Raw genomic sequence first — 23,309 nt, 5'->3', positions numbered from 1 at the left:
ACACACACACACACACACACACACCTCTGCCGGACTGTGACTGGAGGCTGAGCGGTGTGGGAGGAGAGAAGCCGGCCGCTCACAGCGCTCTCCTCCTGCAGGGCTCGGCTGGCTGTCACACTTTCTCTCCTCCCCGCTGGGACACAGAGCAGCGCCCAGCGGGGAGGAAAGAAAGCAGGGATGCGTTGCTGTATCGGCAGAAAAATGGCATAATGTCAGCATTATGCCAAAAGTGCCATTTTTGGCCGATATGTTTCGGCGGCCGATATATCCGTGCATTCCTACTAAACATTAACTCCCCAGCACCCTTGCATATTAGAGGAAAATTCAGTTTTGGTGCTTTCAGGTAAGGGACAAGTAAAATGGAAGCAGAAATTTTAGTTACACTATGCGACTGATAACATGTAACAAAAATAATAGTAGGAGTTAGTTTTTTTTCTTTACACTTTTCACTATTTTTTTAAAACTTTTAAAATTTTTATTTTATTTATTGAATTATATCAAGCAGTCATTGTGAATTAATCTCACTATTACTGCTTGATAAATTACTACATTTTTGGTTATTATTAGGCTGTTTCAAACTTCAGAACAGCCAATAAGTTAGTGACACTGATCCTGCAGCAGTTCAGAATTCAGCTGTCACTAAAGGTTTTCTGAACGTTACAACAACGATTAGAAAACTGAAACATTCTTCTTTCAGGAATACATTATGTATCTATTCCTGAAAGTGAAAGAAAAAAAGTAAGTATACGATCCAAGAGAGATATCTCTAGATCTATACGAGCTGTCAGAATGCCGGCATGTTTGCGGCTCTGCTTTGACTCTCAGACACCCGATATTAAGGTATCGGGTGTACGTCTCCGGTCACAAAGGGGTTAAGTAACAAAGCCACTGGATCAGCATTAAAGTAATTCGAATTTTCAAAAGGAAGCCAGCATTGACGGCTCCATATTAATGCCATGGCAGGTTTCCTTTCATATAATCCATTGCAGCTAGATTTATCTATCCATTGCAGCCACATGGAATCTGTGTTCCATAGTAATGCAATGACTGACATTCCGCAAATGTTTTCTGTCTGTGCTGCCCATTTCAGTGTGCCTGCCCCAATGATTTCAATGGGAAACCTTTCTACATACAGACATCATGGACAAAGAGGAGACCAATGATGGAAGGATCTTCAGCTTGAATCTACACAGCAGGAAAATTAAGCCGAGCATTATTTTCCAGTGCACATGCAGAGATTGCAGCTTACCTGGTTTGCGTTTCAGTAGGTGCTCAGCTTCAATAGCAGTAATCTGAGAGACGGTAGTAAAGACATGACTGCACTGGACAGCCGCTCGTTCCATACAGTATCGGTGGTAGATCTGTCGGTCTCCAGCTTCTTTATCTACGTTAAACTGTCCAAAACAATTACATAAATGCATTCCATAAAATTAGGCAGGCATCTGATCTACCTTTTTGTGTGTTGATGGGTGAACAATGTGTAAATTAAACTCTCCTTCATGTCCCTCCTTCCTACTCACCATGGCAGTCTATTCATAAGTGCTATGCCTGGACTCTCCTGAATATTGGAGATACCTCCATAGACATCAATGGGACCAACATCTAGGTGCATATTTATAAAGCAGACATTACTAAAAATTAGGAAAATCTTTCAGGTGCTTGTGGTTTAAATGAGTGATTCACCACCAGTGATTGTTTGGGAAAGTCACATTCATGGCTTATTAGCACATCCCTAGTGGATGTGAAAAAGATTTTTATAAAACACACACACCTTTTGATACCTTTTGTCAGACGGAAAGCAATAGGCTCTACATAGTTTTTAATGATGTTAAGCATCTGCAATACACCTGGCAGTCAAATACTATAGGTGACATGAGGAAAATCAAAATCAGTTATTTATGTATTTATGGCATAAAAGGAGATACTGGTTTACTCAAAAATATAATGCCGACTCGTTTCCTATTGATTCTTCTGTAGGTGTTAACTTTATTTATAAGTCCAGTTTAAAGTAGCAGATTACAGGATGGTGGGCATGAAGGTAATTTTACAGTTAACTCAATTACTTTTAGATGCAGGGTGAAAGACACAGTTGCCAAGAGTCTGATTTTCAGAAACATTTCCCTCTTCACTACATGTATTTAAGAATGTTACATTCCACCTATTCCTGTTACCTTGGCTTTATATTTGCTTTCCATAGGTTTATAACAGCACATTGTGCAGCATTTTATACAATACCTCCACAGTCACAAGTTTGGTCACAAGTGCTGGAAGACTACTGGAATACCATGGAAGCCATGATACAGTTAAATGCATATAAAAAAGCAAAAACACAATGATGTCCCATCTCTGCATACTCATCCACAGATTTTGTTTCTTTTTTAAAAGCCCTACAGAGTTTTAGCAGAGTTTAACTGCATGGAAAATCCAGGGGGAAAAAAAAGTCCATATTCTCTGCATTTAAATACAGGGGGTGTTTTTTTTCCTGGAAAATACAAAACTAAACATGCTCAGAAGAAATCATTAAATAGTCTATAATAAGCACTATATGCACTACTGGTCAAAAGTTTTAGAACACCCCCATTTTTTCAGTTTTTATTGAAATGTAAGCAGTTCACGTCCAGTGAATAACCTGAAATGCTACAAAAGGTGAAAAGATAAATTTAGGTTAACAAAAACTGAAAAATAAATGTACATTTCAGAGTAAAACAAATAGGCCTTTTTCAGGGAAGTAATGGGTTAACAACCCACAGTTCTGCAAAGATGCAAGGCTGGCGATGCACTGCTCGATTTTTCTCATTCTACCCGTGGGCTGAATGAAAATAGAGCAGGTTCCTTCATCAACACTACAAGTGTGTGTCAATTGTGGAATCCCGCTGCTTGCATTGTAGTCTGACAGGGGCCAGTGGCTGCCAGCTCAGGTCGTACAAAGATTTTCCAGCCAGCTCCTTCAAACAGCTGATTGAGGGATCCCGGCCGAGAGGGAGCCGGCGGGAACCTGCAAAAATACGCACAGTGCATGGGCACCTTAAGTAAGTTAAGCCTTGAAAGTTTATGCTAACAATTCCTACAGGTGTCCCCAATTTTATGGATTACTCAGAAGTCCCGTCTGTATAAAAGCAGTGTTGGAACAGACTGTGTTACTTCACCCTATTAAGCAATATTTGGGCAATATTGTACTGAAGGTAGTATATTGCTCTCAAAATGGCAAGAAAAAGGCAATTAACAAAAAGGAAGACATACAGACCATTATAACCCTTAAAACGTGTAGGTCTTTCCTTTAGAGAAATTGCAAAGAAAGCCAAGGTGTCATGGAGTACAGTTTCCTACGCCATTAAAAGGCACTTGGAAACTGGAGGAAACTGACAGGCAGAGGTCCGGCAGACTCAAAGCCACAAAAGAATCAGAAGACAAGTTTCTAAATCAACACTTCCGTAACAGGCAGCTGACAGGACAACAGCTTCAAGCTGTTCACACTGATCGAAGTAAGCAAGTCTCAGTTTCAAACTGTGTAGAGAAGGCTTCGAGCTAAAGGTTTGGCAAGTCGAGTGGCAGTAAGAAAGCAATTGCTTAGATGGCAAAATAAGAAAAAGAAGCTCATCTCCTGAAGCAACGCTAGTGTACTACTGAAGACTGGCAGAAGGTCTTATGGACTTATCAATCAAAATGTATGATCTTCGGGTCGTCACGCAGGGTTTTGTTAACCATCGGGTAGACAAAAGGATGGTTCTGCAGTGTGCGACACCAACTGTCAAACATGGAGGAGAAAGCGGGACGGTCTGGGGCTCTTTTGCTGGATCTGGGGTTAGCAACTTGCACAGATTAAGTGACAACCTGAACAAAAACTACCACCACAGCAGCTCCATGCAATACCCTCTGATGTATGCCTAGTTGGTGAGGGTTTCCTACAGCAATATGATGACCCAAAACATACCTCTAGACTGTCAGAACTTTCTTAGAAGAAAAGAACAAGACGTTAGGCTTCAAATCTTGGAATGGCCAGCACAGTCTCCAGAATTAAACCTCATGGAGCCGGTTTGGGATTAACTGGATAGAAGGGTGAAAGTACAGCAACCCTAGAGTGTAACACATTTCTGGGAACTTCTGCAATAGTGTTGGGAACACCTTTCGGAACAAGATTTGATTTCCATTGTAGAAAGGATGCTACGAGTGTGTTCGGTTGTTATATCTGCAAGGTGGGTACTTTGACAAATCAAAAATGTAATTCAATTTTGTTAAAGAAAATTATTCCTTGATTTCTTTTGAATGTCCAATTGTTTATTTGTTTTATGCTTTATTTTTAGAGTACATTGAGAAATGAACATTCGTAAATTTCAAACAAAAGCTGGAAAAATGTGGGTGTTCTAAAACTTTTGACCGGTTGTGTAAGCAGCACCATGAGCAGGCTGTGCTTGCCTTCACTTGCTCCCCTACCATGTTGACTCTCCAACCAGAGCCCTTCAAAGACCCAGAAAGTTGAAACCTACATAGGTTTTAAAACAGATTCCTCCTGGTCCTATGTGATACTGCTCAGGTCTAGCAACTGGCCATTGAAGCACCTAATGCTGCATAATAGGGAGGGACAAGGTGAGTGTCATGTTTTTCTCATAGCTGGATATTTTCTGAGGGCTTGGTGATGGAGCAGAGAATGTGAGGAACTTCCCTTTATTATACTGGCTAACAATGTACAAATTCTCTTTAAATGTTTTCTTACTGAACAGATGAAAAAGTGTAAGTAGAACTTGATTTACTGAACATTATCTAGGAATATTTCAATGTGCCGAAATGGCTCAAGATTATACCACCCCAGCCAAGTGACCCTGGCAAATATTTTCAAATACTGGCAATCAAGCATAAGGGGATACTTTTCAGCCAGGTCAAGAGGAGCTATAGTCAATAAAAGTCAATATTTTTACATCACAGCCTCCACTGTACTTAGAAATTTCAAGTGTTGAATTGGGATGTGATGTAATGAAGTTAAATGGAAACATAAAAGGAGTTAAATGATGGAGGGGAAGGGACAGCAGTAGATAGTGGAGAGATAGGAGGAGCAGGGGTGCACATGAGCTGATGGTGGTGGCAGATAACACAGGACAATGGAAAAGGATGTTGGACAGTTAGGGCAGCACGAAACCTAAATACACTGCTGCCCTAGGGCACTGCTGCCCTGCTGCTGCAGTTTGCCCGAGTTCGCCCAAACCCACTCAAAACGGTGACCAACACATCCCCCTTCCAGCCCAATCGGTTTGCGGCACTAAGTGACAACGCCAGCTTTACCAGAAACATGCATCAACATTATAACTGCAGGGGAGTGGACATTTTTTTAAAAACTACTTGTCCAAGAACTAAAGTGGGGGCCTGATCTACTTGCCCCTCATGAAAATCTACTTGTCCTGATACAAAAAAAAAAAAAAAAAAAAATATATAAAACCGTATTTAGCAATGCCAAGTAGAGCTCCTCGTTGGTCAGTGCCGTCAGATGACTGCGCTGACCAACAAGTGCTTGAATTTTGAGAGCGAAATTCAGATTACAATGGCACAGGTACAGATAGTACACCCATACTGGCGGATGGGAAGGAACGTTCCCTGAATGGTAAGTATAGTGGGAGGGGGATGGAGTCTGGACCAGATATGTGCAGGTAATTCCATTTTTCCAAATTACTTGGGAAAGTGAATTTACCGTTTGAGGCGGGTACAGACTTGGGCGAGGCCGTGTACGGTTGCCTCGCGGCCTCATTGATTTCAAAGGGGTTACATCCGCGTGGTAATCTCGGAATGTTTTCAATCGCGATTATGTGCGATTGCACGGGCGTTATTGTGGCGGGAAACTGCCTGGGGCGACTGGGGTGCCATTAGACAATAATGGCGCTGCCAGCGTGATCGGCGGTGGTGTGCGATTCTGTGACTGCCCGGCCATCCACACGGTTTTGTGCACGATTGCCGTGTGGTAACGGATCGCCCACTCCACTCACACACACAATGCCCCATGCATGCGTTTATTCGCATGCAGATGATAGGGATTGGTTTTAATTTTAGATTTTATTTTACTTTTTTTTGCTTTGTAATATCTTTATCTTTATTTTATTTTTTTACTTTAATCGCCTTTTTTTCTTCTATTTTTATGTATTTACATTTTTATTATTTTTCCCAATTTTAGGTTTACATTTAAGTGTTATATATTTTATTTTTTACTTGACTTTATTGCCATCACACAAGGGTAACAAGCCCTTGTGTGATAGCTTCTGGAGGTGACAGGTTCTCTTTATTGACCATGTCACCTCCAACACATGAGTTCTAGCACAGCACTGTACTATTTCTCCTGTGACAGGATGGCTGCATTCCTGTGTCACTTCACACATGGAGCAGAGTAGAGAACCGTTCTCTGCCTTGCTCCGTGCTCTGGAACCTAATTTGCCATGGTCATCAATCCCCCACAAGAGGGGGGGGGGAGGAAGACTACGGCAAAAAGGTGCAGAGAGACAGGCAGCCGGGAGCAGTACCTCGGCCGGCCACTGGAGATAGGGAGAGGGGAGGGGTGAGGAGAGGAGAAGCGAGATTCAGGCAGGTTACAAGTGATTTTTGGACGGCTGCACAGCCGTTTAAAATCACTCGTACAAAACGGCTCCTACACTACATTTAGCAGTGCTGCTTGCCCGCAGCCGGGCTAAATGTAGAAAAAAAAACTACTCGCCCGGTGCCCGAAACTGCCTGTCCCGGGCGTCGGGCGATAGGAATTCCACACCCCTGAACTGATAGAAGTCCTGATTTAAAGCAAAGATTGCTTGTGTATGTATGTGTATGGCTAGATTTACTCTGTTTCCTCTGTGCCTTTTAACCAGTGCACAAAGCAAGGTCCATAAAGACATGGATGAGCGAGTTTGGGGTGGAGGAACTGCACAGAGTCCTGACCTCAACCCGATAGAACACCTTTGGGATGAATTAGAGCAGAGACTGTGAGCCAGGCCTTCTCGTCCAACATCAGTACCTGACCCCACAAATGCGCTTCTGGAAGAATGGTCAAACATTCCCATAGACACACTCCTAAACCTTGTGGACGCCTTCCCAGAAGAGTTGAAGATGTTAGCGTGACGAGAGGACGGCGGAGCCCGACGAGTAGCTTCCCGCCCGGCCATGAGCTTTACATTCAAGCGATTGGGCGCCTCTAGAGATGCTCGACCACTTGTAGAAGAGCAGCCGTTACTGCCTTGCCGGTCCGAGATCCGCTGTGTGACAGGAGATCGGTACACTATCTCCCTTTTATCTCCTCCCTCCCACAATTCAGGAAGTGATGTATATTACATTACTTCCTGAATTCTACATTTTTTTTTAAGTCCCCCACCCCCCACATACACATGCAAACATGCGTTGGTGCGCCTATATGAGAAAACAACAATTGTGTTTATTGTGCCGCACGTTACATATCACCGGGAATGTCGGAGTGAGAACAATCATTTTGGGGCCACTAATCACCGATAGCACTAAACTGAAAAACAATAAAAAAATAAAGCCCCCCCCCCCAGTGGTGATTAAATACCACAAAAAGAAAGCTCTATGTGTCCCTAAAAATGTTAACATAAATTGCAAGGCTATAGTCCAGTCATACTGACTGGTGAAGTTTTTGACTAGCTGGTGAGAAGGCCTAAAATTTTCCAAGCCCTGTATGAGATAGGATGAGATAGGTGTGTGTGTGTGTGTGTGTGTGTGTGTGTGTGTGTGTGTGTTTATTTTTTGATCCAATTTTATTGTGTTATTTTAAAAGTTGTTTGGGGTTTTTTTTTATTATCATATTAGCTTGGAGTTTACAACTCACAGATTATTAGTCTATAAAACTAATTAAAAAAGTCTAATACATATGATTACTAAAAACAAAATTAATAATTTTCCCTTTCCGCCTGACGAATTCTGCTGTGGGAGGTGCATTGCGGTGCCATTCATTTCAATGGCACTTCAAAAACACACCTCCCACCTGCAGTGCGATCGCATGCATTGGACAGCACGGTACTGCAATGCCCTGCAAAAAAATTGTGCATGCAGTTTTATTCTGAAATAAAATAAAATACACAAATGAGGCATTACAAACAAAAAGTTTAAATAAAAGATGATTTTCGATTATTGGCAAAAAAAAAAAGGATAAAATACCAGCCAAGTAATAGATTATGAAAATAATAGTTAGTTGCCGCCCTATCCTGAACGGATATGTAAAAAAGACAACATTACTTAGTTTTAATTGCCAAACACTATGGTCAAAGCCGTGCAATAAGCTTTTTTTCTTTCCATTCAGCTACAGTCTGTAGAAATCAATACACAAGTCCTATGAGGCATATATTCTGTAAATCCAAGGTCACCTTGATAGTACTCTTACCCAGCATATGTGATAACACTCAACATATTAAAAAGAGCTGAAAAAAAACATGTTATGCCAAGTATCCCCAAGAATCTGGACGGATGGGTTTGTTATTTCACTTCACTAAAGATGATCAGCAATGGTAACAGAAATATTTATTGTTTATTTTATTTACTTTATTATTAAACAGCACAGATACTGTTCCCACAACACTGAACTATTCACACACACAGTTTGGGTGAATGCCAAATCATAAACTGTAGGCTTATGAAATGTAGGAGGAAACTGCAGTACTTGGAGCTTCATTGACCCATACAGTACTAGATTAATGTACTCCATGCTTGTACCTGTTATATTTTGATTTTCATAGGCAGTGTAATAAAATTCTAACTATAATTTGCTGAATGTTCCTAACAAAAGAACCACAGCTAGACAGAGTACAAGAAACATCAATCTATGTGTTGGCAAGTAAGAGCTGTTCCATTGTGGCAAAGTCTCACCCCTTGCAGGTTGTTGTAGAAGTCCACACTTCCAGCGCACAGGTACCGACCCAGGAGAGTGGCGTGTGTAGTGAAGATTGTGGCCACTGGGAGTTTACGAACCCGACACAAACATAAGCCAACACCAGCTAACCATTCGTGGAAATGAGCAAGGATATAGGGCTTCTCATCGCCACACTGCGCTGCAAACTATGAAGAACAAATAGAAAGAATGGAACAAAAATGAAATATGAAGAAAACAAGAACTCCCTTCCACAGAGTGGTTTCAGATGAGAGTATGGAATCATTCAAGACCCGTCTAGATACTGTTCAGTAAGACCATTGAAAACGGTAGATTTTGAGATGGGGATTGACATATTAGTTTAGTGCAGAATACGCAATTTTCTAATATAGTTTGGCAAAAATAGTTAAAGGAAAACTATGAGGTGAGCGATTTCCACTCATCCTCAGTTAGAGCCGACCTGTGACAAAGAAGCCGTTACATGTCGGCTCTATTGATTGGAAAGTGAGCAGAAACATGCCGCCGATCCGCTCACTTCCCAATAGTCTCCCTGCAGTGAGCGGCGACTGTCAGTCACGGCTCCCCGCAGGGATTCTCCCCTCTCCGATCCTCCAGCACTGACTGGAGGAACGGACAGGGGAGGGGGCGGGCACAGCTGACTCTGCCTCTAGATACGCAGAGCCAGTTGTCACTCAAGCAGCTGGGTGGATCTCGACAGTATGGTCGGGAACCGTCCTGGCTGTGGCGCTCTCAGTATATCACGGGCAATAGCTTGTGATATACTGAGCTTTGGGCCACAGGAGGAGGTTAGTATATGTCCTCCCGTGACCCTAAAGAGAATTATGGGGAAAAACACTTACCCCATAGTTCTCTTAATTTCGCAGCCATCTTTTTGTATAGAAACAGTTGGCCTAATTTTCAGATAAAAACATGGACTATGGTGTCCATCACAGGTCATACCTCCTGCATAACTCATTCTACATTACCCTGGGTATTAATCCCCTCATCTAATCTCTCATCCTTTGCTGCCTAGCTAATTCCTCCCAGACATAAATCGTAAACTAGTAAGCAGGCTCTCTACTCCTCTACTGAATGGCCTGCTGCAGTGGCTGAGACAGACAGGTCATATGAGAGGGATTCCTTGAATGGACACAATACACTGCACTCTTGGATAGAGTCTCTTGGCTATACTTTCGTGCTCCCATAGGACCCCCCCCTAAATCGCAAGCACTAGCTGCAATTGTGGTCTTGATTTCTAATTTATAGCTGCGTACTGCATGCCATTCAACAATTCAATGAAAATAAACTTAGCTGGCAATTACTCTCACTAGATAGTTAATTGGGACTATGAAGCCACAGGTTACTACATATAAAGCCACTCACAAACACCTTGGCAACAACACTCTACAAAATAACAGGATTATTATTTTTTTGGACAATCGACAAGACTGCAAATCATTGCTTATGTTCCATCAGCTAGATGCACATCCAAATCCACTGATACATATTGCAAATAAAGCCCAAAATTATCGAGACATTTATTCCAAACTGCATACAGCTGTTTTAGGCTTTCTGGTCATCATCATTGTAGTGTATAGAAACTGTGGCTTCTTTGAAGTAGGGCTTGGGACCCAGTATAACTATACAGGTTATTCCACGAAGGGACTAAAGCAAATCAAAAAAATTGCATAAAACAATGATTTGCATGGCTCTGCCCATGGTCCAGAAATGAGGAATAGTCCTCTTAGTTTTGGGATCTGTGATGGAATAAGACACATTAATATCTTCAGTTGTAAGAAGGCTTCGGGCATAACTATTCTTAATCCCTCCAGTGGGGCTACCCCTGCACTGCAAGTGTTAAGTGCTAGTTTTCGTCTAGGGATGAAAATAAAGATATGCTCACCTGAACCTCGCAGTCGGCTGGCTGTTAGACTGGTCCCTTCAGCCTCGCCCCCTGTGTTCCTTGCTGTCCTCACATCCTATACAGTGTATCACAGGGCCTTCGCCCTAGAGAAAACGAGTACCTAACTCTTGCAGTGCAGGGGTAGTCACACTGCAAGGGTTAAGAATATTTAAGCAAAAATATTTCGTGCAGAACCACCCAGCAACAATCACCAGAAACCTACAGACAACCCCTCCCCACCAACATCAACCAACTGAGCCGCACATTTACAGACATTATTCTATGTAAGAGCCCATAATACTTTGACCCTTTTGAGAAAGAAAAGCAGACACTGCATGAGATGCATACATAAGTAAGGAACATTTCCGAAGGCTGGCAGTACACAGGCAGGTCTTTCATCTGTTACAGCAAAAAGATGGAGAGCTACCAAGTCTGAACAGCAGGGCGTGCAGGTTATAAACTAAAAGATATATATTTGTTAAAACAATTAAGACGTCAAATATCTTCTTAAAGAACAAATGTAACAAATTCCTACTAAGACAACCTACCTCACCCAAAAACCAAGCGGTCAGAAAGCCAAACAGAACGGCATCATTGGCTTCCCGGTCATACCATGGGATCCCAATGGTGCAGCTATCCCATAACTCTGTCTTCCAGCGGTCGAGGCTCCAGGCAGTGGCTCCAATATCAATGAGGATTACGTATGGACTGCCTTCAATCAACCAGCGGCCAAAGTAAACCTGCACACAAGAAGGACAATTACTACAACAATTGTTTAGAATTTTATTCACTTTTATTCTTTTTTGCCTAGGCCCCATTTGCGCTTCAAGCCCTCAAATTCCTGAAACCACCATACATTCCAACTACTATGATTAGTTGACTTATGCCAAGCTAGACCCATATTTAGGGCCCAGAGAGACTGGGCAAATTACACTTTGCTGAATGCCTGGCATTTATGACTAGGCAAAGCTCCAACACTTCCTGGTAGTGTCCAAGCTTGCCTGCTTCCTACAGTTCTCCTATACTGTATTCCTATTAGTCTATCACTATGCTGAGCTGCCTCACTAATCCACTTGTGATAGGTCGGTAGGTAACAGGTAAGCTTTGGCGTTGCCAGAAAGTGCATAAGCTGTGCCTGGAACAGCCTGCCACTCAGGAAAAGGGGCAGCAGTGAAAAGGTGCTGCAAGTAAATGCAGTCACCACTAAGTGACTTCTATTGCTACATGCCACAGCTTGTTTTTGGTTGCTAAAGAGACAGTCAATTTAAGTTTAGTTCTATTAGTCAATGAGGCCAAATATTACATCAACCAACAAGGAAGCTTGGGAGGCAAGGGTGATGGGCCAAACTTTACGATTACAGGAAAAGATGAGCGTTGTACATAATTTCAGTTGCATTTATCTCTGATCAATAACATAGGAATTTAACTGAAAGCAACCTCTGCGTATACATTGTTTATTTCAGATGTACTTTAACCTCCTTGGCGGTATTCCAGAGTGTGGCTCGGGGGTTAATTTTCAGTACAATAAGCAGTACCCCCGAGCCACACTCGGGATTACAGCCTAGCGTCTCTTTACATTGTCCACGACCCCCGCTGTGTCCTCCGGCTGATGCCGGCAATTGTCTTCCGTCCCTTGCGAGCGTCCGCGTTGCAGGGGTGCCGAACCGGCAGGAATTTTTAAAGTTAACAAAAAAAAGGAAAGAACCAAAAAAAAAAAAATTTAAAAAAAATCAGACCGCCAGGGAGGTTAATACTGAAGTATCAGGAGATTTTGTGCTGGGCTTGAGCAGATCAAGGACCTGGACTTAAAGTTTAAACCATATAGCAAAATACCCATCTGAGAGTTTCTGCAGTACTGACAATATGAACTGTGCAGTCATTATGAAGAGAATGTTGGCTAATGTTCAGGGCTCCACCTGGGAGACAGGAAAGCTCCACCCAGGAGTTAGAGTGGAGTCAAGTGCAGCAGGGTGCTGCAGATTGGGAAAACCCCAGTGTGCAGGTGAGCACACGAGTGAGGCTGTCTGGAGGAACAGACAGTGGCCTGAGGTCTGAGGCCAGAGCAGCAAATGTAAAGCCAGGAGGCTAGATGGGCAGGTGCTGCCAAGAGACGCTAAAGAACCCCTGCGAGGGGTACTCCAATTCATCCCAAAGGTGTTCTATCGGGTTGAGGTCAGGACTCTGTGCAGGCCAGTAGAGTTCCTCCACCCCAAACTCGCTCATCCATGTCTCTATTTGCGAGTACTTCCGGTATCAGGAATCCGGGCAGCGCGTCATTACACGCTGCCGGGTTTCGCGATCGATTGACCGGAAGCTGGCCTCGTGAGGTAAGGTTACTTTACCTTAGTATGTGCAGCCTGTCATCCCCTGGGGCCTCTCCAGCGAGAATGCGGCCTTCGTCCGGTACCCAGCCCGAGCCGTCCAATCATGAAGTCGGGAGTCTAATGACGCGACGCCCTGCTTTCTGATTGGCCGGGAAGCGGCCTTCATGCTCCCTCGTCATCTCAGATAGAGACAGACAGACACTCTTTTATATTTAATTAAAAGTCATTTTCAGCCAGACAGATTTTGCTGCAGCGGTGCCATTCATTTCAATGGATCCCAAATCCACCTCCCGTTCGCAGTGTGATCGCCCGCACTGGAACGCGTGGTACTGCAATACCCTGCCTTTCACTGCAGTGTGATTTTTAAAAAAATTGTATACTGTATTACTGTGAAGTAAACGTTGTCTGTAATTGTGCATTTTATTTTAAATAAATTACGGTATTAATTTTTTTAATCCGATTATTCGAACTCAGCTAACTAATCGATTATGAAAATAACCGTTAGCTGCAGCCCTCATTAAATGCTCCTCTATATATGAAGTACAGGGTATTCACCTGGCCCCAGTGGGTGAACAGGGTGCAGGGAGTGCATGCAAGGTAGGTATATACAGAGGAGGGCTATCAAGTAAACCCGTTACTTTACCCTAAATGTGCCAAGTACAGTAGCCGTTTTGTAAAGAGTGGGGAAGGGATAGAACCGCTGTCAAGTTTTAACTGCTGTCTGTGTTCCTGTTGAAGAGATTCACCTTCTCTCCTTGTTGTGGTGACCATTGTTAGCAAGGCTGAAAGTGATGGAAAAAAAAAAATCTAAGGTCCTGTAAATCATCAACATCTATACCAATGACGCTGAGGAAGATTCCAACACTGCAGGGAGAGGGAGATAGGCTGGAGGGAGCACCGTGACAGCTGGCCAGCTCAGAGCTTTGGACGAGAATATCCTTGTTATTTTAGCACCTAGACACAAATGAGCGCTTAACTCTTGCAGTGCGGGGGTAGCCCCACTGCAAGGGTTAATACAAAAAATCCTGGAGTTCTTCTTTAAAGCTTAACTGAACAAACTGAAAAGACAAGCCGATACTGGTTACCAGGCAACTGCTCCAGATTTGATAAATCCCCCCAATGTGATTACTATGTGCACAGCACTATTTATTACAATTACTCTCATTTTGGTATACTGCGCATGAACAGAGATATGCGCTACTCTGATGAATGAGGCCTAAGCCAGATCATGAGATGGCAGCTATTTTCATCTTAATTAGGTGATGATTTTAGGTCTATAATGGCAGATGGGCATCTGCTGATTGGCAGGCTTCTGGAGGAACATAAATCAGCCAGATAAGAAATCCTTTCCTAAGATCTGAAATGAGCAATGCTGCACTGTTCCCCTTGTATTAACAAACTAGCTAGCTCAGCAGAGCCCATCTTACAAGTAAAGGCATTGCTTGAGTGATATGCCCTCCTGTGGGCAAACCAATATATTTCTGCACTTCTGACTACCCTTTAATGTTCTCAGGCAGCTTTACATTTACTATAAACCAGCCTGAGAATCTTTATGGCCGATTTTGAGTACTTGACTCTGACAAGTCATTAGTGACCTGAGGGGAGGGGGTATGAAAGGACGGACAATCTACCATTGTGGCTTTCTGTACCCCACACTGTCACCTTGTCACTAGTATCCCAGCTGTCAGGATGCTAAAGGTCCCCATCGCCCAGCCTAATTCTGTGCTCTTGTCTTGGAATCTAGGGCCTAACACAACCGGGCTCTGACATTTTTAGAGCTGACCTTTCTGAAAGGCAGTAACTAAATCCTGGCATAACACCAGGTCACTGCTGAGAAATACTAAATTTAGCACTTAAACATGTGCTTCTGAACTCACAGACAGAGAGGGGAGGAGTACAAGCGGATGAGTAAACGCAGATACGTTTTTAGCAATGTCACAGGACAGGACATTTTGCTTCAAAGGGCAGGACAAATACAAACCACTAATAGTAACACCTAAACTGACTTCTGGCATTGAGTGCAATTTATTTAGAGTATGTGTCCACAGCTATTCTTTAAGATAAGCAACTTACCATCGTTTCCATCTTTCTATTAAGGTGCCATGGGCCTTATTTATAGGCTAGATGAATAATCTTTGTAAAAATAGTAGTATTTTCCAATAATAGTATCTTTCATGCCTGTTTATAGTGGACCTATCAAATCAAAAAGTTTTCTACACAATTATTCTTTGTCCACAAATTTAAGTTTTATATGTTTTAAACTAGCCCCTGAGTGGGGCCCATATTATCTCCCCTCTAACTTAAGGCAAAGCAGTTCTCAGGCTAAGAACCACTAACGTTGTATAAGTGGCATGCTCATGGCCTCCTGTTTTGCTTCATTTGCAAGTCTCCATGGTGGAGCCATGCTTAGACATAATTATGCATGCAAGGGACCCTACAAACACTCTTCAGCAAGGTGGGTCATCATCATCTGTTCAGATGTGACTTCACCAGATCTTCTGATATTAAAGCACCACCAGAGCAGTAATGGTTTGTAAAGCACAGGAACAAAAGTATAGCATTAGCTTTAGGAAGGTAGTACTATGACTATGCTAGGACTGCAGCTAGTGATTATTTTCAAAATCGATTAGTTAGCCGATTATTACGTTTTTATTTTTAATTTTTTTTTTAAATGGCTCCAGTGATGGACTACTAGTTTGTATTGAGATTGTAGTCCATCACGGGAGCAAGCTTGGAGTGGAAGTAAAAAAAATTACAATTATTTTTTTAGGTTTAAAAAAAAAAAAAAAAGGTGGGGTGTGCAATATAGTGAAATGGAAAGTGTAAAATTATACAGCAATCAATGCAGAATGGCATCGGCTATAGAGGACTACAAATCCCAGCAATAATACATTATACAGCGCAATACAGCATACCACCAGCTATAGAGGAATACAGTAAATCCCAGCAATAGCACTTTATAGCTGGTGGCATTCTGCATTGCGCTGTATAATGTACTATTGCTGGGATTTGTATTCCTCTGTATTTGCACTCTGTATTGCACTGCAGAGGAATACAACAAATCCTAGCAACAGTACATTATACAGCGCAATACAGAGTCCCACCAGCTATAGAGGAATACAAGCCCCAGCAATACATTATACATACAGGCTTACCTGAGCAGTCTCCTAGCAACTTTCTCCGGAGATCGTGGGCCTGTCTGTTGGCGGCTGCCATCCCGCACATGCCTGCTCCTCCTGGCTTATCTTCTGTCTCCCTGTGCCGTTCGTGGATGCGGGCGGGCGGGTCTGGCAGCGGTGAGTGGTCTGAGAGCTGAGTGAGGTGGTGAGGAGAAGCGGCGAGCAGCGTGTGTGGAGCGCCGAGCAGGGCAACTAATCGAATGTCAACTAATCGATGAAAAATGTTGACAACGTTTTCTATCATAGATTATAATCTACTTACTCGATTAGTTGTTGCAGCCCTAGCCTATGCGCTAAGTACATCAAACCACTGCAACTTATCAGATTCCACACAAGTATCTGACTAGAGCACTTGAAATCTCACTAGCCATTATGGTTCCTGCTCTTTGCACAGTTATTGCAGTTTGCAGTGACGTAGAGGGTCTGACCAGCCAAAAGTGATTTGTTAGAAGACCATGGTGAGCCGAGTCAGCCCTACCTTACTACCTCCCTAATAGTATTGAATGCTCCCACAGAAAGACCTGTCAGAACTCCAAACTCTGTTCCTGTCAACCTTTGCTTGTTGAATCTCTTCCTTGTGCATTCTCTATTAAGTATTATAAGTATTATAAAAATAAAAATAAATCCTACAGGGAGAAATGGCCACAGCAAATGTACAGACCCAGAATATATGTCGCCAGTAGAATTACTGAGAATAAGACACTGTCAGATGGTTTACATCTCCAAATACCAGAAACTGAAATATTGGTGTGGGATGAACTGACCTTTACAATCAGTAGGTCTGTCCTTTAAAGCCAGTGAAGCGTTTATATAACTAGAGCCATACTGATTCAACAGGCACGGGACTAGAGCAGTAGATTCACAGCAGGAAATCACCAAAGTCTGCCATTTTAAAAACTGCAATAACTGAAGGGAAAGGCAGCAGCAGGCCCCAAGAGGAGTTGCAAGACTCTCCAAAAGCCCCATATTATGCAGTCAATTTCTCTTTCTCCAAAAGATCTGGACAGCTTGACTTAAAGCATGTTATGTCAGAGGGCTGCAGCCAACTACAATACAGAGTCTTCATTCCATTTAGGAGGTACAAAGCTGATGAACCTTTACTCTGCAATCAAGGCCATCACTTTAACATTCCTGTAATGGTATTCATTTTCAGATTTACAACATTGAGTAATCTGCATAGAAATCATAGTAATCTGCATAGAACTGCGTAAAAAGAGGTCTTTAGGTCTAGAAAAATAGATTATATATCTGCACTCTGCATTGTTACTGATCTCTGTTCTCTGTGTCACACCACTGACCTGGCGGAGTTAAGGGCGGGGCACGGCAGGGGTCAGGTGGGGCGACTAGTGGCGAGTAACTCTTAAGGCCTGGCTAGTAGCTCAGGACTTGAAATTTTGAGCCCTGATATATTACATTCATAATAAATTAAACTAAGAGGAATATATAGCTAAAGTGTTTACCCCTTGTCAGTTTACAACTTAAATTCCACATTAAGATTCTGTGTAAAAGCGACATAAAAACAGAAGGCAACGATTTGAAAATCTCAAACCCATATTTTATTCACAATAGAGAACATGTCAAAATGTTAACTGAGAAAAATGTACCATTTTAAAAGAAAAGAAAAAAAAAAAAAGGAATTTTGAAATTGATGGCAGCAACACGCCTCAGAAAAGTTGGGACAGGGCAACAAAAAGCTGGCAAAGCAAGTGGTACTAACAAGGAAAAGCTGGGAGAACATTTTGCAATTAATGTGGTTAATTGGCAACAGATCAGTAACATGAGGTATAAAAATAGAATTTTAGAGAGTCAGAGTGTCTCAGAAGTATAGAGGGGCAGAGGTTCACCAATCTGAAATGCTGCGTCTATATATTTTTAAACAATTTCAGAAAAAAGTTCCTCACCATAAAATTGCAGACTTTAAATATATAATCTTCTACAGTGCATAATATCAAAAGAATCAGAGAATCTTGAGAAATATCTATGTGCAAGGGACAAGGCCGAAACACAATACTGCATGCTCAGACAGCACTGCATTAAAAAAACAGGCATGATTTGGACATCACTGCATGGGTTCAGGAATAATTCCAAAATCACTGTGTGAACACAGTTGACCGCACCACCCACAAATGCAAGATAAAGCTCTATCATGCAAAGAAGCCATAACTAAACACGATGCGGAAATGCAGTCAACTTCTCTGGGCCAAAGCTCTTTAAAAATGGTCTGTTGCAAAGTGTAAAACTGTTCAGAGGAATCGAAATTGGACATTCTTTTTGGTAACTATGGGCACTGTGTCCTCTGGATTACAGAGGAGAGGGACCTTCCAGCTTGTTATCATTGCTCAGTTCAAAAGCCTACATCTCTGCTGGATATGCTCCCATCCAGAAGACGTCTTTTTCAGGGAAGGCCTTGCAAACTTCATCAGGACAATGCTAAACCGCATACTGCATCTGTGACAATAGCATGGCTTCACAGTAGAAGAGTCCAGGTGCTTAACTGGCCTGTCTGCAGTTCAGACTTTTCACCATTTGAACATATTTGGCGCATCTTGAAACAAACAATACGACAAAGAAGACCCAGACTGTTGAGCAGCTAGAATCCTATATCAGGCAAGAATGAGACAACATTCCTCTCCCAAAACTTCAGCAACTGGTCTCCTCAGTTCCCAGACGTTTACAGAGTGTTGTTAAAAGAAGAGGATTCTACACGGCGGTAAAGATGGCCCTGGTCCCAACTATTTTGAGATGTGTTGCTGCCATCAACTTCAATATTGCCTTATTTTTTTCCATAAAATCGTACATTTTCTCAGTTTAAACATCTGATATTTTTTTTGTTTTCTATTGTGAACAAATATGGCTTTGAGATTTGCAGATTATTTCATTCTGTTTTTATGTAGATTTTACTCAATGTCCTAACTTTTTGGAATTGGGCTTGTATTTTTTGCTGTCAGAGTCCAATTGGGGAGATTTCCCTTCATTTCCTGTTCCGCAGATGCAACAAGAAGTGAGGAATTTACCAATTTGAAAGCTGTTTCCAAAACAGGCTTCCCCACCTCCCATTCTGGTTACAACTGAAAAGGAAGAGTGCTTTGCTTTCCAGGCTTAGTCCTACATCTGCTTGCCCACACAACCACAATTAATCTGTAGGCTCATACAGACTAAAGGCAGCAGGGGTAATCACCAGTTGTCTGCCCCATCCGGAAAGCAACAAGAGGATCACCGTCTGCCATACACACAGAGGTTCTTTAACTTAACTAGTAGCTTTATAGGCCTTCTCCTGTAAGTCTCACTCCTACCCCGGTGTGCAGTGCATGCTGTGCCAGTGCGGTGGGGTCTGATACCTGAGTAGGCACCAGGCGATGTCCAGGTTACCATGTTTTAAAAGGCAGTAATGATTTTGAGATAAAGGCAGAAAGTATAGGGATAAGGGCAGAAGGTATACGGGTAGCTGCCCAGGCCATTTTTTAAAAAAATCTGTTGCTCTGTCTGCTGCATGTTTTTTTTTAGACTCAGAGCCTAATGTTAAGTGAACCACCACCCCCAATCCTAAATGTTTGCTGCCTGTCACCACCTACTGGAGACGTGCAATGAGTTCATTCACTGTAGTGCCACTGGGTGGTTGTTCCCAAATAGTGGGATTCGAAATAAGCCAACTGCCATGCCAGCACCACTGCACTTCCATGTCGGAGGCTACATTTAGTATTTTTTCATGCAGCAAAAATGTATATGGTAACTTTGCTGAAACATTCCCTGTGTCACCTATGCAGCAACAGTTCCTACTTCAGCTATACAGAAATAATCCATGTGTCACCTATGCAGCCTAGGGGGCAAATTGTATCCACTACTGAATGTACTGCATCTTAGACGAGTAAAACACCCTTCAGTTTCTGGTTGTATTAATACAGTATTGATAGTGTTATTGCGGAATGGTTTTGATTGTGTCATTACAGTACTGATTGTTTCACTATGGTACTAATTGTGTCTGTGGGCCTATTTCTGGTTGTGCCAGTACACTATGGATTGTGTCTGCTGGCATTTAAATCTCTTATATTGCCCTGAATGAGATAAGATAAGTACAGATGCATGTTAACCATTTAACCCTCACCTTGCATCCTTTTCCATTCATGGAATCCAACGTTCGCTTGATAGCAGGATTTGGTGGCTCGATCAACTCAACCTGAGTCCGCACATTATGCTCGAAGTAGGGGCCAATCAGGAAGTAGTTTTCTCCCCATTCATCTGTGGTAATCTTGGCTTTGGTCTGTATAACTGTGTAAATTCCTCCAACTAAACAAATAAAAAAGGAGTAATATCAATTGACTCAGACAAGTCAGCCAGAAATACAATCAGAGCATACATGGTGAAAAATAAGATGAAGGGGTTAAAAGATACTTGTCAGGATAAGAGAGGCATTGTCACAATTATGTTTTAAGGCTGGCTTCACACCTAGGCGTATCGAATATGCACATTTGTCACGCCTTTCGTGCCGCACGTTTTTACCGCGATTCGTGGTAAAAAAACGCACGACAAACGCACGTTTGAGGGCTACCTGGCTGTAGCCCAATGGATACGCGCGGAAAATACGCCCTAAAGAAGCTCCTGTACTTCTTTGGGCGTAGGGCGTTTTGCAGCGCGTTCCTATGCGCTGTAAAACGCCCAGGTGGGAACCATGCCCATAGGCAATCATTGGTTTTCACATGTTGAGCGTTTTACAGAGTGTAGGAACGTGCTGTAAAACGCCCAGGTGTGAACCAGGCCTTAGAGAAAACCGGTATGCAGGTCAGGTGACCTGACATTTCTCTGGCTGCTTGATTGTCATGGGCCAATGACTGATTGGAAGAGACTTTTAAAGGCAAGCCAACAACGACAGCATACATTTCTTTTTATTCTGACAGGTTCCTTTAAGCTGATAAATCCTAATGAGCACTTCAATCAAAATCTACAGCATCGGTTTTCTGAATTTCCCAGCATGCTGTAAAATATATGCAGCTATTGCCCTAGAAAAAAAAGGAGTGCTGTACTTTACTATCATAGTACTTCCGTTAAATAAACACAGTGACGTTACAAGTTCTAGGCCACCAGGCAATATGTAAATGTAAACACACGCTTAGTGGTTAGCACTGTTGCCCTGCAGCACTAGGGGTCCTTGGTTCATCTCCCAGTCAGGACACTATCTGCCAGGAGTTTCCCCCTGTGCTTGCGTGGGTTTCCTCTGGGTGCTCAGGTTTCCTCTCACACACCAAAGACATGCTGGAAGGTTAATTGGTTCCTGTCTAAATTAGCGGTTGTATGTGTGTGCAATAGGGACTTTAGATTGTAAGCTCCTTGAGGGCAGGGACTGATGTGAATGTGCAGCATGTAAAGCAATGCATAAATTGTCAACCTATAATAAAAAAATAAAAAATAAAAAATGTATCAGATTCACACAAGTAGCAACTTGCACACAATGCATGCATGTTTTTTATGAGGTGGATGATGCAGACTGGTTGATCTGCAACTTTTCCGATTATGTGAATCACAAAGATATTGAAGAGCAAACATAAATTAATTTTTGATGTGACATTTAAATTTTTTGAGTGAAAAAACCCCTCTAAGTATATCCTCGCTTTACATGCACTATAATTTCCCTCTAAATAGGACTATGAAAAGGTATGTTAGACGATACTGAACATTCTTGTTCCATTGGAGGTTCTTGTAATTAGTAACCCATTCAAAATGTTATACATCAATGGATTCACAAAAGACAAAAGTTGTCAAACAAACCTACTTTCTTTTTATGAGGCAGTAATAAATTGGACAGAGGAATGGCAGTAAATATAGTATACTTGGACTTTGCAAAAGCGTTTGACACAGTTCCTCACATGCGGCTAATGTAGAAGTTAAGGTCAGTTGGTATAGAGCAGTCCCCCCCAACTGTAAATAAATAAATAATACAATAAAAAAAAAAATATTAAAAAAAATAAAAACTGCCCCCCGCCGCCCCTCAAACACATATTATTAGACATGTGCGAATACTAAAAATTTATTTCAGATGAAATGTGTATGTGTAATGCTCTGTGCGTTGTGCTGTGGCTGTATGTGTGTTGTGCTGTGTGCGCGTTGTGCTCTGTGTGTGTTTGTTTGTGTTATGAAGGGCAACTGGTGGCGAGTAACTTCGAAGGCCTGACTAGTAGCTCAGGACCTGAAATTTTGAGCCCTGGTATAGAGCATTCCATCTGTAATTGGATAGAAAACTGGCTTAAAGTATTCAGAGAGTGGTGATCTATGATTCGCACTCTGAATGGTCTAAGGTTGTTAGTGGCGTCCCCCAAGGTTCAGTGTTGGGACCGTTACTGTTTAACCTATTTGTAAATGACATAGAACTGGGGATTAAAAAAGGTACTATTTCTGTGTTTGCAGATGACACCAAGTTATGTAGTGGAATACAGTCCTTCAGGGGTGTGGGAATTTTTTTTAAAACTACTTGTCAAAAGGACTAAAGTGGGGGCACGATCTACTTGTCCTGATCCCAAAAAATAAATTTGACCCAAAACCGTATTTAGCAGTGCCAAGAAGAGCTTCTCATTGGTCAGTGGTGTCTGGCGACCGGGCTGACCAACGAGTGCTTGCAATTTGCGAGCGAAATTCATAATACATGGCAGTTACAGATAGTGCATCTATATTGGCGGATAGGAAGGACCGTTCCTTGAAAGGTAAGTATAGCGGGAGCTAGTTCTAGCTAGCTCAGTTAATTGGTCTAATGTGCCTGTGTTCTGGATGCGGGAGATCGAACTGTGGGCGGGAGACATGGCTGCGGTGCAACCCCACGCCCCTGAACGCAGGGAGTGGGCCGGCTTACATTCCAGTGCGTCCTACATTCCAGTGCGTCCGGGCAGAGGCAGCGGGAGATCCGAGGAGAAGTGAAAGAAGCACTTCAGCCGCCGGGGAACAGGAGCCGCTGTAACAGCAGCATGGGGAGAGAGAGCCGCCACCTGTCAGATCCAGATCGACCGGCTCTATCACTCTCCTCACCGCTCGGCGTGCTGCTGCGATAGCGGCTTGGCCGAACCGCCCCCCCCGCC

At 42.6% G+C, this 23,309-nt stretch overlaps 1 protein-coding gene across 1 annotated transcript in view; it reads right to left on the bottom strand.

The window, feature by feature from the left end:
- The window catches only part of LOC108802164 (glycogen [starch] synthase, muscle-like), a gene marked incomplete at its 3' end in the record, with an annotated part of 42,143 nt that overhangs the window by 4,103 nt on the left and 14,731 nt on the right, over nucleotides 1–23,309 (bottom strand). The window contains exons 2-5 of the mRNA XM_018574032.1: nucleotides 20,354–20,535; nucleotides 11,297–11,488; nucleotides 8,845–9,033; nucleotides 1,253–1,397 (exon numbers count right to left, since the gene is read on the bottom strand). Coding sequence (XP_018429534.1) covers nucleotides 1,253–1,397; nucleotides 8,845–9,033; nucleotides 11,297–11,488; nucleotides 20,354–20,535 — 708 coding nt within the window. The remainder of the gene's footprint in view (nucleotides 1–1,252; nucleotides 1,398–8,844; nucleotides 9,034–11,296; nucleotides 11,489–20,353; nucleotides 20,536–23,309) is intronic.

Source organism: Nanorana parkeri, unplaced genomic scaffold (genome assembly GCF_000935625.1).
Source record: "Nanorana parkeri isolate BGI_ZX_2015 unplaced genomic scaffold, ASM93562v1 scaffold2688, whole genome shotgun sequence".
NCBI lineage: Eukaryota > Metazoa > Chordata > Amphibia > Anura > Dicroglossidae > Nanorana > Nanorana parkeri.
The sequence above is the reverse complement of the archived record's forward strand: the minus strand, read 5'-3'. Positions and strand labels throughout refer to the sequence as shown.